Genomic DNA, 15,792 nt, shown 5'->3' on the forward strand with positions numbered 1-15,792 from the left:
ATAAACCCGTATATAGTCACTTTTTTGACATTAGGGTTAATACGTAACGTAAAGTGTGGCAATTGAAACTTTATGATATTGAAACTACCCTGAAATATATTAAGTAAACTAAAATATTCATAGTGAATGTTTATACCAAGTTTGATATTGCTTTATAAAAATGGCATTACACTTTGATAATACACAGTCTCCTTAATTAGCTCAGATTGTCCCTTTAACTTAGTTGTAAAACGCGCGCCAATTTATTGAAAGAGTTATGGTTAAAATCTCACTGGTAGGAATTCCTTTTATTTTTTTTAATAACATTATAATATAATAATATTTTACAGTAAAAATGTAAAATCAGTTCGATAATATTAAGGTTAGTTTGTAGGAATTAATTTCAAACTGATTTCAGTTGTTTGGGAACAAACCAAATTTACAAACATATACTTCGTGCTACAATATGTGTATTAAACGAAGAATCCTCCCCCCCCCCCCCCCTTTTTCCAAAAAAAAAAGTTACTTACCTAGGACTTTGAATTTGATAGTGTCCAACCCCGAGATATTATATATATATATATATATATATATATATATATATAAATTATTTTATCAAAATAGTTTTTCAATCAATTTTAAGTGGTTTTCTTTTTCAATTTTGTATTTATTTATTTTTCATATACCTCCTTTTTTCCCTACAAATGTTTGAAATTCCCCTCCCCCTTCCCCCCCACCAAAAAAAAACAATTTCGTTGGTGCAACTATCGGCATATATTCCTCCCTGCGGGCGGTCCTGCTCACATGATGAATACACAGGAGTTCAGAAGCCCCGCACGGCGAGGTTGCTGATGCTGGATATCCAGTCCAGGAAGCCGCTGACCCTGGTGTAGACGTTGGGCAAGCCGGCGGCGCACTCGTAATTGCCGAAGGACACCACGCCGACCTGGGTGTAGTCGCCGTCGGCCCCCCTCAGGACCAGTGGGCCACCGCTGTCCCCCTGTGGGAACAATCGGCAGACCACTCCGGCACTCGGGACCCTGGCCGCGTCGAAGAGTTCGCCGACGTAACAGTCCCGCCTTTCAGGACTCTAGCCTGAGTGGTTGCGTGTTTCCTCGTTGGCTGGAATCGTTCCTCTTCTGGTTGGCTGGGGGGTTTTGGTTGGGCTTATATGCTTTAAATAGGGACGCCTGTATTTCGCGATTTCATTTCATGTCAAGGTATTTCACAAAACACTGTAGCTTTTTCTAAGAGTCATAACTAGAGACCCGGAAAATTCGCGGTTCCAATGACCTCCAGGATAGTCTCCAATATCCTCTACACACTCGGGCAAATACCAACTGTTCATTGGCTGCTGACTTGTGAGTCGTCTCGACTATGTGGCCTGTGATTCGACACTTCTATGAGTGAGGGTCTCTAATTGGCCCTCAGTCCTCCTGATTAACAGTGAACCAATGTCAGAAGCAGCACTAAGGTATAATTATTTGAATTTTAGCATAACACGAAATGAACCCGCGAATTTTCCGGGTCTCTAGTCATGGCAAATTGTGAGGGTGCAGCAGTATGGTGACCACATTCTCATTGGCCCCATCAAGAGCGGAACGACACCTCTCACCGACCTCAGCCAATAACCACAGGAGAAAAGCTACAGTATTTTGTGAAATACCATGACACGAAATGTATTCGCGAAATACAGGTGTCCCTAGCTTTAAAGTCTTTTTTTATCGTTAGAATGGAGTTACAACGAGACGTGTACCTGATATAAATCCAACCAACCACGAAGCACGGATATATAACATTCATAATGGACATGTACCATAGTAGACAGTAGAAGATAGTTGATAGTAGTCACAGTAGTAGATAGTAAGCATAGAGTAGACAGTAGTGGATAGCAGACGTATAGCAAGTAACATATGACATAGTAGACATATATTATATTACTTGAAGAGATAGAAAGTTAATGAGCAGATGTACGAGCAAAGTTTAATCCTGCAATGAAAATAAATTTAATTTTGGCAGGTAAATAAATTCAAAAATCATAACCAGCCGAAACACGGCGAGTGGAACGAATGTGGCCAAAAGACCAGGCACGTAATACTTTTTGTACATTAATTCTAGTAACTTAGTGGTAAGCGGCTATTCTACTTAACACAAGGTTAGTCGATTTGCTGTTCCTAAAATATATTTTTAGCTTAAAATAAATTATGTTGTTAAAGGTGATACTATCACAAGCGTTAAATGGAACTTTAGACCTTACGTTCAACACTAGTGCACTCTAGCATGTGATGCGTGAAATAATGTATAGTTAGGGGCAGGCATTTTTCGCGAAAAGATCTAAACACTTATTAGACTGCAAAAAGGTACACCCGCACCTGTGGTTTCTTCCTTGTTATTGGCGGCCGTCTGCGAGAGAATTTGTTGCCTTGTTTGACCGAACTACTCAGGAAGCGTTTACTTCCGCACTGAATCACTGTGATTGGTGGTGCTACAATCGATATGTAGTACCTATGGGAGAAACTCACCCAATCACGAAACACAGACAGACGGTGCTACAATTTTTTTAAACTTTCATCTAGTCTCGAAATCTTTTCACGAAATCTGCATACCCCTATGTATAGTCACAAACACAATGTCACAAACAGGGTTTCCCCCCTTTTCTTTGTTGACCCAGCGCTCTTAGCCTTGAGGCCCTACCGCCCTGGGGCCCCCATGGGCATGGATGCGGATACGCCGCATACGCAACCAGGAAGAGCGTTAGAGCTTTTGGCTATGCAAAGAGGCTGAGGCTACCCATCCCAGCTTATGCACCACCTCCGGCCCCCTACTCCACTCAGCTCACCAGCAAGTTGGATGCCCCCTTAGCCCTCTGGAGTTGTCATCACTTCCGGCGCCTGCCCCAGTCTCCCGCATCACACTGGGACCGCTCATTCACCCCTATGTATAGTGTACATGGGCGTCGCAACCGGGGGGGGACGGGGGGACACGTGCCCCCCAATAATAAAAGTCTTCAATTTCGTCCCCTCCAATAATATATTTAGTTTCGTAGTTATATTATTAATATTATTTCTGTGATATAACCAATATGTCGCGCATGGTGCATTTAGTCCAATCGTGGTGATGTGAGCACTGTGATTTTACAAATTTGTTCTCTGAAAATATTTTTTATAAATAATAAATATATATATTGCAACCAACTATAATTAGAATATTTAGGAAAGAAAAATGCCTAAAAACCACCTTTTTACACCTTCAAACCCCAAATTTTCCCGGGGAGGACCCCCGGCATCCCCCTCTTTTTTTTCCCAGGGGATGGATATTCCTCAACAACTAAATCCATTGCATTCCCCCCCAAAAAAAAAATATATCCTTGCGACGCCCATGATAGTGTAGGAAACACTTCGTGACGAGAGTGAACATGAACGCGGGGTTCAAGCACGGAGCTGGTCTGCGGGAGTCGCAAAGCTGTCGCTCGCTGGACTCACGGTGCAAGGGTTCTTCCCGCCGGCTCCGGACGTGCAGATCTGCGACTCGGCGATGTTCGCGACGCCGAGCTGAGCGCTGCAGTTGCAGTTGGATATCACGGGCACGGTCACGCACCGCTGCTTGTCGCTCATTATCGGCGAACCTGCAGCGGGGAAAAGGGGAGGAGGAAAATAAATTTTTTCGACGTGACAACGTCTAATAAATCGATGAACGCCGGCTGACACGCATCGAAAAAGTGTGTCCCGTTAAGCACATTGTCCCGTTATGCTCATTGTACGCTTGCGCCGCATCTATCTATCTCTTCCACTCGATTGGAACAACCATCGATTTGACTTTTTTCGAGGCACATTAAACTTGAAACACTCCCATTCGTTTCCTACTTTTCCCATCATCGTCCTATCCTTAACAGAATAACACAGATTGAAAGAAGTTAAATAGCAAACATGCATAAAAGTTATGGTTAAAATAATCTCTTCGTTAAAGTAATAAACATATTTGAATTAATGAGTGCAAATAAAAGTAAATTTATCAATTAAATTGTAGATTTCATTTCACTCCTTCTTTGTATCCATACAAAATAGCGATAATTCAATAAAAATGATTCAATTTTATTCATAAAAGTATGCAATCATTTCATCAATGTTTTGTTTTGACATTGTCACGTTAAACTATCGTCCGTAAACCGACTTTACAGACAACCAATTTTTTACGTTTCTTTGGCCTTTGCATGGTCGCAGATTCCAACCGGACAAGTTTTGCACAGTTCCAAGAAGAAGTTCTCAAAAGAGGCCTCACGGTAGTTGAATGGGGCCGAAATTCCTTAGGCACAGTTGGATACTCACCGAGAGGTCCTGGGTCTGAGTCCCGGTAAGGCATTGGCGTAAATTTTCGTCAAAATGTTCACAAAAAAATAATAATAAAATGCCATAAAGCTGTTTGCTTTTCAAAAAAGAAATGAAAATTACACAAACCAGACATAACCACTCGCCTCACCTCCAAGACCCTCTGGGTTCGATTCCCGTTAGGTTCACAATTGGAATTTTTCGCAAGTTTTGATATGTGGTGGACGTTGCCTTGAGCAGGTGGGTTTTCTCGGGATGAATTATTTTCCCGCCTTTAAATACTTCCATCACTGGTCCATTCTCAAATCGTAGTATGTTATCGTCTCTAATGGTTGTTATGTCAACGAGGCGCTAAGCTATGATCCATTTAATTCTTATACGCTGGAAATTTACGATACGTTCCATGTCCCAGCACATTGCAAATGATATACTAATCTTGAAGTATAAAATTCTTGCACCTGAACAAAATTCAGAACATTTTCATTAGAAAAAAAAACTAACTAATTGATCCAATTTTTGGGCATGCTTTCGTTTTTACGTTAGTCATACATTGGACAATTTAAAGAATGCATTTAGGATAAGTCAGCAGTTCTTAATACTGCTAATCAAAAATTTAATTTCCGCTTTCCTTAGTTACTATTTAAATTAAATAGCCTTTGCCTTGGGATTAAAATTGTACATTCATACATTAGAGTGTTTATCGTCCAATTAAATTGTATTTAAAAATGGTGTTAACCACGTGGTATGTCTTATTCTTACCGTCTTCGGTAAATCCCCATCCGATGGCAGTAGCTTGAAGGCCAGTGTATGTTTCCGCTTGCTGGGATCTTGCCGGAAGCTTAACGGGCTGGATTAGAGCTGGATATTCGATATAAAAAATAAAACAAAGTCATAGGTAAGGCTGCAGACAAAGCAGAGATTTGTTGCAGTCCAACTAAACTGAAACTTGACTTCTGACGGTCATTTTCCTCAACAACTGCACAAAAATTCTTAAACTGAGCCTCTATACGTACACTTATTCCTAATAACATGTTATGACTAGAAGTAATATATTTTAGGGCCATCTTGAATTAAAGACAATACTAGGCCAAAATGTTTAGTAAATGTCAGATTTATGAAAATATTCAGCATTAATTAATCAGTTAAATTTTAATGAAGTTTTTAAACTATAGAAACCTGCGAGTTTATTCGCTGTCTATAAATGAAATCTGCGATATCACACGTGAATGACTAAATCCGTTGAATCTCAGTAAATTTATTTGATTTATGAATTAGCAGAAAATCTTTGATGTTTGATAGACTTATTCAGATTTAGAGCTTTTCAGGTCCCAGTCAGGTGGGACACTCAGTGGCGCCACCCACCAGGTCAAGTAACATGCTAGGGTCGACCATAGGCAGGTGGCGCCACCACGTCAGACGTGTCACTCGTTATCACCACCCACCAAGTAAACTTAAGTGCTAGGATCGACCATCTGCAGGTGGCGCCACCGCGTAAAACTGTTGTTTCCAATCCAGATTGACCAACAATGTCGCATGTCCATAAAAAATTTTTAAATCAATATTTCCCATTGCAAGAATCATTCTAAGGACGTGATAACCGAGAGGGCTGTAAAGACAACGGGGTTCACCAACCGTTGAACTGTAATTTTTTCGACAGTTTGATGAGGGCGATGTCGTTTTGCTTGGCCGTCCTGTTCCAACGGGGGTGCACGAAGATCTCGGAACTCGTCGTCGTCACCGCTGAGTCCTCCTCTTCGTAAATCAAGTACGAGCCCACGGTGACTTCAACCGGGTTCACCGTTCTGCTCGGCAAAAAAAATAGGGTAGAGTTCGTGTCATTTAACTTGTCTTAACGTCTAGAGTTCTTGAAAGTAGCACCGATGGTACAATAGCCCTCCTGACACTATTGCTCTGTCTACAGAGTTCGTAAACGACCAAATATGGTTGTCAGTGTTCGTAAAGAAACGTAATATGACCGTTTTTACTACCGTTAATCATACAGTGCCATATTTTTTCTGCAAAAAAAAAAAAAGAATCAACAGTCGGTATTATGTACAAGAAATTTGTTAGAAATTTTACAATCATCAAAAGTAGCACCAATGTTTATTCTTTCTAAGGGACGGTTTTGTGTGGGTGAACTTCCCTAAGGAATCAAGTCAGCAGAATAAAATTATTTTCAAAATTTTCTTGCAAAGTATTACCTTCTTTCTAAACTTAATCCATCTGATTTTCATTAGCTTGAATGTACTGATACTGATGTGCATAAACGCGTATCAGATTTCTCAGCGTGTAGCGTAGATGATGGTTATCGTGTTTGCTGGCATAACTTCAAACGTTAAATTTATTAGTTTTAAAGTATTATTTTATTATTATTGGACAGTTACAGAACATAATTTTTAGGTAGATTTCAAAGAGAGTCTACCTATTGCAGCTGTTATCATGGTTACTTCCGAAATATTTTTATGTAGTTTTTAGTTTCATGGTTCATATATCCAAAAAATCATCGTCAACTTAAAAGTTATATATATATACACATATATTTACACTAGCTAGTAACCCGTGGCTTTGCTCACACAATTTCTGAGTATTGTTATAATCTTATCATTAAAATAGTTAGGTGAATTATTCCAAACGTTTTTACTGAATAAATATACAAAATAAATTGTCACACGCATAAAATATTTATTTCATAGCATAACTCTTTAAGAATAATATTTTTTGAGTTATTAAATAATTTTAATTTATTATAAATACCAACCATTAATTAAGGATATTTGATACAAACACATCTTTATTTTAAATATAAAATAAAGATATCAATTTTATTATACGACATATTAGTTGACTCTTAGTTTACTTAGTATTACTTAAACAAAATGCCCAATTTGTTTACCCCTCACCTCTTTTCCCACAGGGATGCTAATATAAAACTAAAGAACTAGGTAATAATGGCAATATCTATTAACCAAACAAAAAAACTCAACCCTTTTATTCCCTTTAACCGGTAGATGTGACCTCCAGAAAAATAATAATAAACTTATATTTATATTGAGTAAAAATCAATTTTGCCAATAATAATTTTATAGATTCCAAAACTTTTTATTTTTAAAAAAATATTAACTTAAAGAGTGATATTTCGGAAAATGTTGATTAAGAGAAGGTAGGTTAAGGTATGTATAATAAATATTTCCTATTCTTAAATTATGTTTTATTTGACCAAAATATATATTTTTTAATTTTAAAACCTTATTTTAAAAATTCACCATTTAAAAAGTAGAACTTCAGCATGTTGTAAGAAAGAGATGGTATATGTTTCAATACTGTAAATAATAACACATAACTTACATCCTGCTAGATTATCTTCATAAGTAAGACATTTTCAATAAAAATTATCATCTACCTTTTCACCCTTTTACGTCGACTATAGAAAAAGATAAAGTTTAAAACTAATATTAAATCATAATTTTTACTTTATTCTTGCTCAATTTTTTACCTTCATCTTAATTTGCTTGAATATATATTTTACTACTATAAAACCTAACGTGCACCCGTTTCACTGGCTTTAGATATATTGGAATGGATATATAGGAATGGCTTCCCCTGTAGGAGCCGGAGGAGCCAACCGCCATCTTGGATTGTGACGTCACGGCGGCCATCTAGTATGATCTTGACCTCTACCTCTGACCTTGACATTCAAAATTTGTCAAACATTTGCCCAAAATTCACTCAAATCCGTCAAATTTCAATTTTTTTAAAAACAATTCAACCAAAAATAATGAAAAATTTTTAAAAATACATATTCCCGTATTTTGAGGGGGAAAATTCCAGTTTTGAGGGAAAATTTCCCGTTTTAGTCCACAAAAATGCTAAAGGCTTAAAAATTCCTAAAAGTGGTTGAAGAGTCATAAAAGCAAGCCGCCATAAGCCGCTGAGGTCATGACCTTCCCAATTAGGATGCAATGGCCGCCATTATAAATTATTACGAAACCGTTGCCATTTTCATTATGGCCGCCATATTAAAAATCTGTTTTCATGCTAGTAAATGGGGATTTTTTTAATCAATCAAAAATTAATTAATTAACTTCTGAAATTTTGGATTTTGTACCATGGCCGCCATCTTTAAAATTCGTTTTTCATGTTAGGAAATTAGGAAAAATTTAAAATAAATAAAAAATAAATTAAATTTTTAATAAAAACCATTCCAGCATCTTGGATTATGATATCATGTCCACCATCTTTGAAATTCGCAATTATTTAGCTAGAAAATCGGCAAAAATTTAAATTTAATAAAAAAATTAATTAAACAAATTTTAATTAAAAAACGCAAAGCATGTATCTTGGATTCCTCGGTTCGAACCCGGTTAGGGAAGAAATGACAACAGATCCTTCCTCCACGGAAGCCACCGACAGACAGACTTCCCACCTCTAATGCCAAGATAAATATCGTCAGCTAGTATGACGTATTTGGCCACCATATAGTTTTAGTCTCCTAGAGTGCACTGTCACCATGTTAGTTTGATTTTTACCTGCTAGAGTTCAGTAATCATTTATTATTACTATGATACCTAGAATCTTGACATTTGGATGCCTTGATGTAAGTTTTTGGACATACGCCATTGCTAAGAACTTTTTCTTCAACAGAAAAAGTTCTTAGCAATGGCGTATGTCCAAAAACTTACATCAAGTCATGCACTCCCATTGCACAAATCTTTTAAAGATAACATTTGGATGCCATTTTGAAAATTTGTAATTATTTACCTAGAAATTCAGGAAAAATTCCAAAATTCATCAAAAAACCACTCATTAATATATTGATTGAATGAATCGAGCGGTTAATGTCCTTGGCCGATACTTGACCGATACAAAAATTTAATTTTATGTAAAAAGTATTAATTTCAATAAATATGGTGAAAAGTCCTAAGAGGCTTAAATTCCTTTACTACCAGCCTCCAGTAAGACGATGATGACACATTGACCGGCATCTTAGAAGAGGTCAACGTCAAGGTCATCCCAGATGTCCGCTGTGACGTCTCATCCAAGATGGCTGTCGGCTTCTCCAGGGAAAGCCAGTCCTCGGACCGGCCAATACCTATATACTACTCAGCTTCAACTGCAAGTGTGTGTGTGTGTTTTTTTTTAATGGGAGTGAACCTTGTTTTGAAACCGACCATGTCGGCTCGAAATGTAATGCGTAGGGACCGGAAAAATTCGCGGGTTCATTGACACCTCCAGGATGGACTCCAATATCCTCTGCGCACTCGGGCAAAATGCCAACTGTTCATTGGCTGCTGGCTTGTGAGTCGTCTCGACTGATGGGTGGCCTGTGATTCGACACTTCTGCGAGTGAGGGTCTCTAATTGGTCCCTCGGTCCTCCAGATCGACAGTGAACCAATGGCAGAAGCAGCACATTGGTAGGGATCGGAAAAATTCGCGGGTTCAATGAACTGCAGGATGAACTCCATAGTTCTACGTACACTCGGTCAAATGTCACCCACTCATTGGCTGCTGTCTTGTGAGACGTCCCAGCGTAGCAGCCTGTGATTCAATAAAGCTTTGGTCGGGCGTTTCTCATTGACCCAGAGTCCTCCAGGTGAGTTGTGAGCCAATGGCAGAGGCATCACTGAGGTATAACTGTTTGTATTTCAGCCTGTCGCGAAATGAATTCGCGAATTTTACCCAGTCTCTACACATAGGTAACATTATTTGAATTTTTAGCATAACACGAAATGAATCCGCGAATTTTTCAGGTCTCTAGTAATGCGGGATGGAAGGAAGCCGCTCACTTGTCGACGCAGTGGGCGGCGGTGAGGATCCACTCGCTGGCGATGACCGAGGCGCCGCACTGAGTGGTGCCCGTCGGCACTGTCACGTCCAGGAACGCCGCGAAGGGGAACGAGTGAGGCACCGCCAGCTCTCCGCCCACGATCCGCGTCCCTGCACCAGCCAGCCGACCCCTACGTGTGCTTCTCCGGGCGTTTGGAGGGTGCGACGACGACATTCAACAGCGTATGGCCGAGCAGTTTTGGTTCGGGAAGGTCCCGCATGCACACACACACACACACACACACACACTCACAAACACCTAGACACACGCACACACACACACGGGCAAAGACACTGTCCGCTTCTCGGCCTTATCCGTTGAGCACGCGACGTTCCGGCAAGCCTCGTTGCAGCCGTCTTCGACGGCGATTGTCAACAGAAGGCTTGCTGTTTTTTTTTGTTTTTTTTTTTTTTTGGGGGGGGGGGGGGGACAACGGTTTGCAGCCAACATTTCGACGGATCTCCTTGACCACGTGAGAGTTCAGCCGATCAGGATGCGTGCACTCGGTAGATGCTTTGAATATATATATATATATATATATATATATATATATATATATATATATATACTGTATAGAAGTCGCGAGTGGATAGGATTTACTCTACGTTTTTTTCAGGAGCGTATGATGAGCAGCTTGGGAACTTCACCGCTGCAGGGGCGCTGCCGCAACGCCCTGTATCGTCTTAGGTTGTTATTTACACGTTAGAGCGCAGCACTGTCGCCCGCTGTCATTCCCCGCACCCCCCACCAATCATTCACTGCAGCTCAAGGTAGTTCAACGGGAGGGGGAAGGGGTGTTCGAAGAGTTCGACACTTGTCCGCTAGGGACCACCACAAGTCGATGCCCTAGAGATGGTGGCGATTGCGGCGGTGAATTAACCAACTACCTCAAACCGTATTAGAAATTTTAACCTGGGCTGGCGACTTCTATACAGTATATATATTCAAAGGTAGATGGGCCAGTTTTTTTTTCAGAACACTAGGCCTTCAGCTGTTAATCGCCCTTGAAGATGGCTTCGGCAGGACATGCCGAAACTTCGGGCTCGCGCATCATCTCCACGTGGTGGCCACAAACCCAGAACCCAACAAGTAGCTGGTGACTCCGGACACAAAAAAGCCTACAGTCTGCATTTAATGAAAAGCGTTACAAAGGTCCTGACCACAAAGATTATACAATAGTAAAATATAAGTGGATTAACATTAGAAGCAATGACCTCGAAGAAGGACCAAGAAGAAAAATATTATTTATTTTTTCCTGTTGTCGTATAATTTAAATTTTATCAGTCTTGAGTTCTAACAAACGTAATTAGGGCATCAGAACAATAAATAAAATTTCTGCACAGACCTCCACCTTGCTTAAGAGTGTTACGTGTTACGCATAGCTACATATATTTTTTTTGTCTCTGGTTCCTGGTTGTAAATATGACATTAATTATTTAATTAACAGGAAGGGGCTTGAGCCCATCGACGTTCCCTCTTACTGAGCCATTAATTACAGTACTACAAGTATAATTGAGTTACTCTCATTGTTTAATACTACAGTGGCCTATGTGACTTTTAAATACATAAAATCATAAAAAAAAACTTATGTTCTTAGAATGACTACAAGTTTATAGAAATTTTCTGAGGCCAACACTTATAATTCTTCGACAAGTTATAAATTATGAACTGAAAGTGTGACACAACCTATGGATTGCATATCTTAACAGACTCTTAAACAAAATTTCCACAACTATCACAAATGTTTTATCAGAAAATTTGTTTTAATGTTTAGAAATTCTTAGAGGACGAGGATTATTTCCGATTAAATTAACTTTTTCAATGCTTATTGCATATTCCAATAAATGCTAGTAAAGCTTATTAATACACACTTTCGTCAATATTTCTCCCTATGGTACTATAACTTACTAGACAATAATCCACGAAAAAATGTTTGTTAGTTTAAGGAACTAAAATTCTAATAGTCAAACATCACCACTGCAAGCAACTTACAACCACTACACTAGTAAGCTTGTTTAACGGAAAGCTGGTTTGAAACAGTTACTTACGTGGAAGATTCTCAAGTGATTTTGAAGTGTCTGTAGTTTCGACATTCCTGGGGGATATCTTGCTGGGATCTCGTTGAGCCTAAGGGATAAAATAAAACGCACACGTCTCTCAAGAGAACTCACAAATGTATCTCTTTACAATGCGTCAACATCAACTCGGTTAAATGTTTCGGACTGGCATATCCATCGACTCTATGGTGCATTATGTTTTTTTTTCTTCCAGTCAAGAAGGTGCAAACCCATTAACTTCATGTCTTTAACGTTGAAATTTTTTGAGATGTTAGGATAAATTAAATATATTTTCCCTGAAGTCAAAATTTAGTATATGTAATCAGTAGTCAGCATCGTCCTTTTTTAAAAATAAAAAAAATAGATTTCTTTTAGTTTCATTGGTAGTGTGCAAACATTTTAAATTTTTAATGTACGTAACTACTGTGGCAGATAACACTATGCAACATGATTTTCTGTGATTCACTGATATTAGGTGTTCCTTAAATATTTATTTTTGCGTTGATTCCAGATCTGGAATCCGTTTTTATCCTATCACGTACAGTTTTTTTTTAAATTGAGGAAACCTATCTTTTATTCAAACGTAAATTTTACAAACGGAATTTTCATTGCGAAGGATAAATTTTATTTTGGTAAGAGGGAATAGTTGGCCATACTTGTTACACCCAGCTGGCTTTAGGAGGGAAACAGTAATTTTCTTTCTTGCAACGTAACATTTTTTAATGGTTTCAGTTTTAATAATTCATTTATAAATTTATCTAAATCATGTGCTACAATCGTCATTATAAACAAAGCATTAAAGAAGTTATGCGCAATTTAGCATCCGAAAACGCTTGTTCGGGTCAGGGGTGTCTTACTGCCCCTTAAAAAAACTCAAAATTGAATTGTATAAAAACCTTCCCTGATACAGGGAAAGTAAAATCATATTTGACATCAGCATAAAAAATAGTAATAAAGTCACCTTACAGTCTCAAAACATCGTTCCAAAACTTTTTAAATGTCGCATAGTGTAAGTGTGTAAATATATATATATATGTGTGTGTGTGTGTAAATATATATATATATATATATATATATATATATATATATATATATATAGCGGAATACCACTCACTTTTGAATAAATGATTTGTTGGGGGAAAGTAGAGTACTCCGTTAAAATTCAACGACCAAAAGCAGCGTCCGGTACGTCTTCCCACAAGAAAAATTAAGTTGAATTGACCCCCGAGGGGAATCTAAAACCGGATTCACCGATAGAATGCTCTGATCACTAAGTTAATGCAACTGCCACCGTTCTCAATTAACAATATTAAAAAAAAAAAGAGGAAAGCCTTATTTTCCTCTAATTTATATTCAGGATTCTAACGCAGGACATATTAAATTGGTATATGTTTAATCTTTGATAATTAGAAATTTTAAAATATTAAACATTTTACTTTATCATGATGCAACACGTAGGTCAAGAAAATTTTCGATGTTTTCATTCATTTAATGCTTTTATTATTTTATTCTGAGTAAACACTTGGGTGATACAATCGTTAATATTTCTAGGAATGAATGAACAAAATAAATATAAAAATTATTAGTTAACAACTCTAAGATATACTTATTTATGTAAACTTGCAATTAGCCTCCAAAAAGGTAAATTTCAAAATATGAATATAAAATAAAATATTATCCAGGTGGGATTCCAGTGTGTTTAAGTGGGTGAAATTATACAACAGAGAGTATTACGAACAAAGGCCGTGTACGAATTCGTTTCAAGTTATGAACGTGTATGTACATTTTCCTTGAAGTGGCGTCACAAGGCCTATACAATCTGAAAGTGAAGTATGCAAGTATGCGAGTATGCAAGTAAAATAATTTATCTTCATTTTTAAAAGCGTTTTGTTGGTTATTTTTTATTTAAATCTTTAGTAATATAAAAAGCTCTGAAATAATTTTCTCTTTACATTTTTCTGTGAATTATCAGTTGATTTTAAGAACATTTAATTAGGTTAATAACTAATTTTTAACAATTGCGTCTAGATGCACTGATAGAAACTTACATAACAAGGGTAGAAACAAAAGTTGATTGCCCAAATATTCTGTGTTGTATAATTGAATGTAAGAATTAACAGTTTAAGGTACTTGAATTTTTCCTGAATTTGAATATTTTTTTGATGAAATTAATGTTACCAATGTGTTTATCTGGATAATACCAATCTACAAAGGCCGAAAATAATAGCCCTCCAAACGTCGCTTGTACACCACAAGGACAAATTAATTGTGTGGGGTCGTAAGTACATAGCTGTGTAATTGAGTCAGAACACAACTTAAGCCTGCAAAGTTGACTTACCGGGACAGCCACGACACTCGCCATAACAATCAAAATGATGATGGCGTTCATGGCGTCTTTTGCTCTCAGTCACCTTAAGAAAAAAATACACGCAAGCCAACCTATCCACTTCGCCGCGCGGAAGTCTATATAAGCTGCCTATCGGAAAGTCATTACATATATAGCCTTTTTCATGAGTTTTACTATCAAAATTGTACCACCATCGAGGAAAAATCGCATAAGAGACTCAAGGATCATCATTACTTCCATAAGCTGTTTAGTTTTATCTTGATACCTTTATACAAAATACAGTATAATTTAATTAATGATGTTTCTGCTTACATATAATGTAAATGATTTTACAACAAAAATGTGAATTGAAATAAATACGTGGTTTCCGTCGCAGGGTTATGCATGAAATATTAAAAAAGACGGACTTCCAAGGCCGTTTTTCAACTAGCTGATTTTTTTAATAAAAGTCACATGACTTTCTATCTTAAAATCTGTGTGTGTATATATATATATATATATATATATATATATAATATCATATTCCTATACTAGGTTTTTTTGTAATTTGAATCTAATTTACACAGTAAATTACAAATTACAAGATATAATTCTTCGTGATAGATTGAACCTCTACATAAAAACTTTGCAATGACCTTGGCAGTCCAAATAAATGTTATAAATGCAGATAACTGCGATACTCGGTTGATTAGTTTTATTTTTTAATGAAACGTGTAGAAGTGGGATGATATAATTTTAGGGCATGTACTTTAGGATGTTCGAGTGATTTGTCTCCTTAAAAATAGCACGATATTTTATTTCTGAAACTCTATTACTTACCGCATTGCAGTGTTGTAAGTGTAGGACAAGTGAATGATAAATTCATCTGAATTCAAACCTAACGAACCACAAATTAAAACAATTACGGAATTTCCCTATTCCAACATTGCCAGCGACAATTAACCTCCGAAACTACACGAATACTGACTAGGCGTTCATGAAATGAGACAACGTCCTGGTAGTTTGGAGCTGAAACAACAACTTTCAACTTTCATGTGAACGATCACAACCTCTACGAGGTAAATTTTGTAGTGGATTAAAAATAATTGTCATCAACTAACTCTTGATTGCGTTTAGTGAGTCAGTGCGTAGCATGTAACACGAATGATGTCTTTTTTTAATTAAACAGAAATTGTCTTTCTTATGTATGCAATTAAGTGATATATTATAATTAGAATTTTGCAAACCAAAGTAGAGAATTCATCATATCTCTCACCTCC

General features: G+C 37.4%; 1 protein-coding gene across 1 annotated transcript; it reads right to left on the reverse strand.

Annotated features, from left to right (window-relative positions):
* Positions 1 to 717: 717 nt before the first annotated feature.
* Positions 718 to 14,639, reverse strand: LOC134534868 (brachyurin-like). The gene is made up of 7 exons (XM_063373512.1): positions 14,525 to 14,639; positions 12,178 to 12,256; positions 10,089 to 10,239; positions 5,937 to 6,106; positions 5,064 to 5,162; positions 3,462 to 3,604; positions 718 to 979 (listed from the first exon to the last, which is right to left on the reverse strand). The coding sequence occupies exons 1-7, from the start codon at positions 14,573 to 14,575 to the stop codon at positions 803 to 805; spliced, it is 870 nt and encodes a 289-aa protein (XP_063229582.1). The 5' UTR covers positions 14,576 to 14,639; the 3' UTR covers positions 718 to 802.
* Positions 14,640 to 15,792: the final 1,153 nt, after the last annotated feature.

The sequence above is a fragment of the Bacillus rossius genome, chromosome 8 (genome assembly GCF_032445375.1).
Source record: "Bacillus rossius redtenbacheri isolate Brsri chromosome 8, Brsri_v3, whole genome shotgun sequence".
NCBI classification, from domain to species: Eukaryota; Metazoa; Arthropoda; class Insecta; order Phasmatodea; family Bacillidae; genus Bacillus; species Bacillus rossius.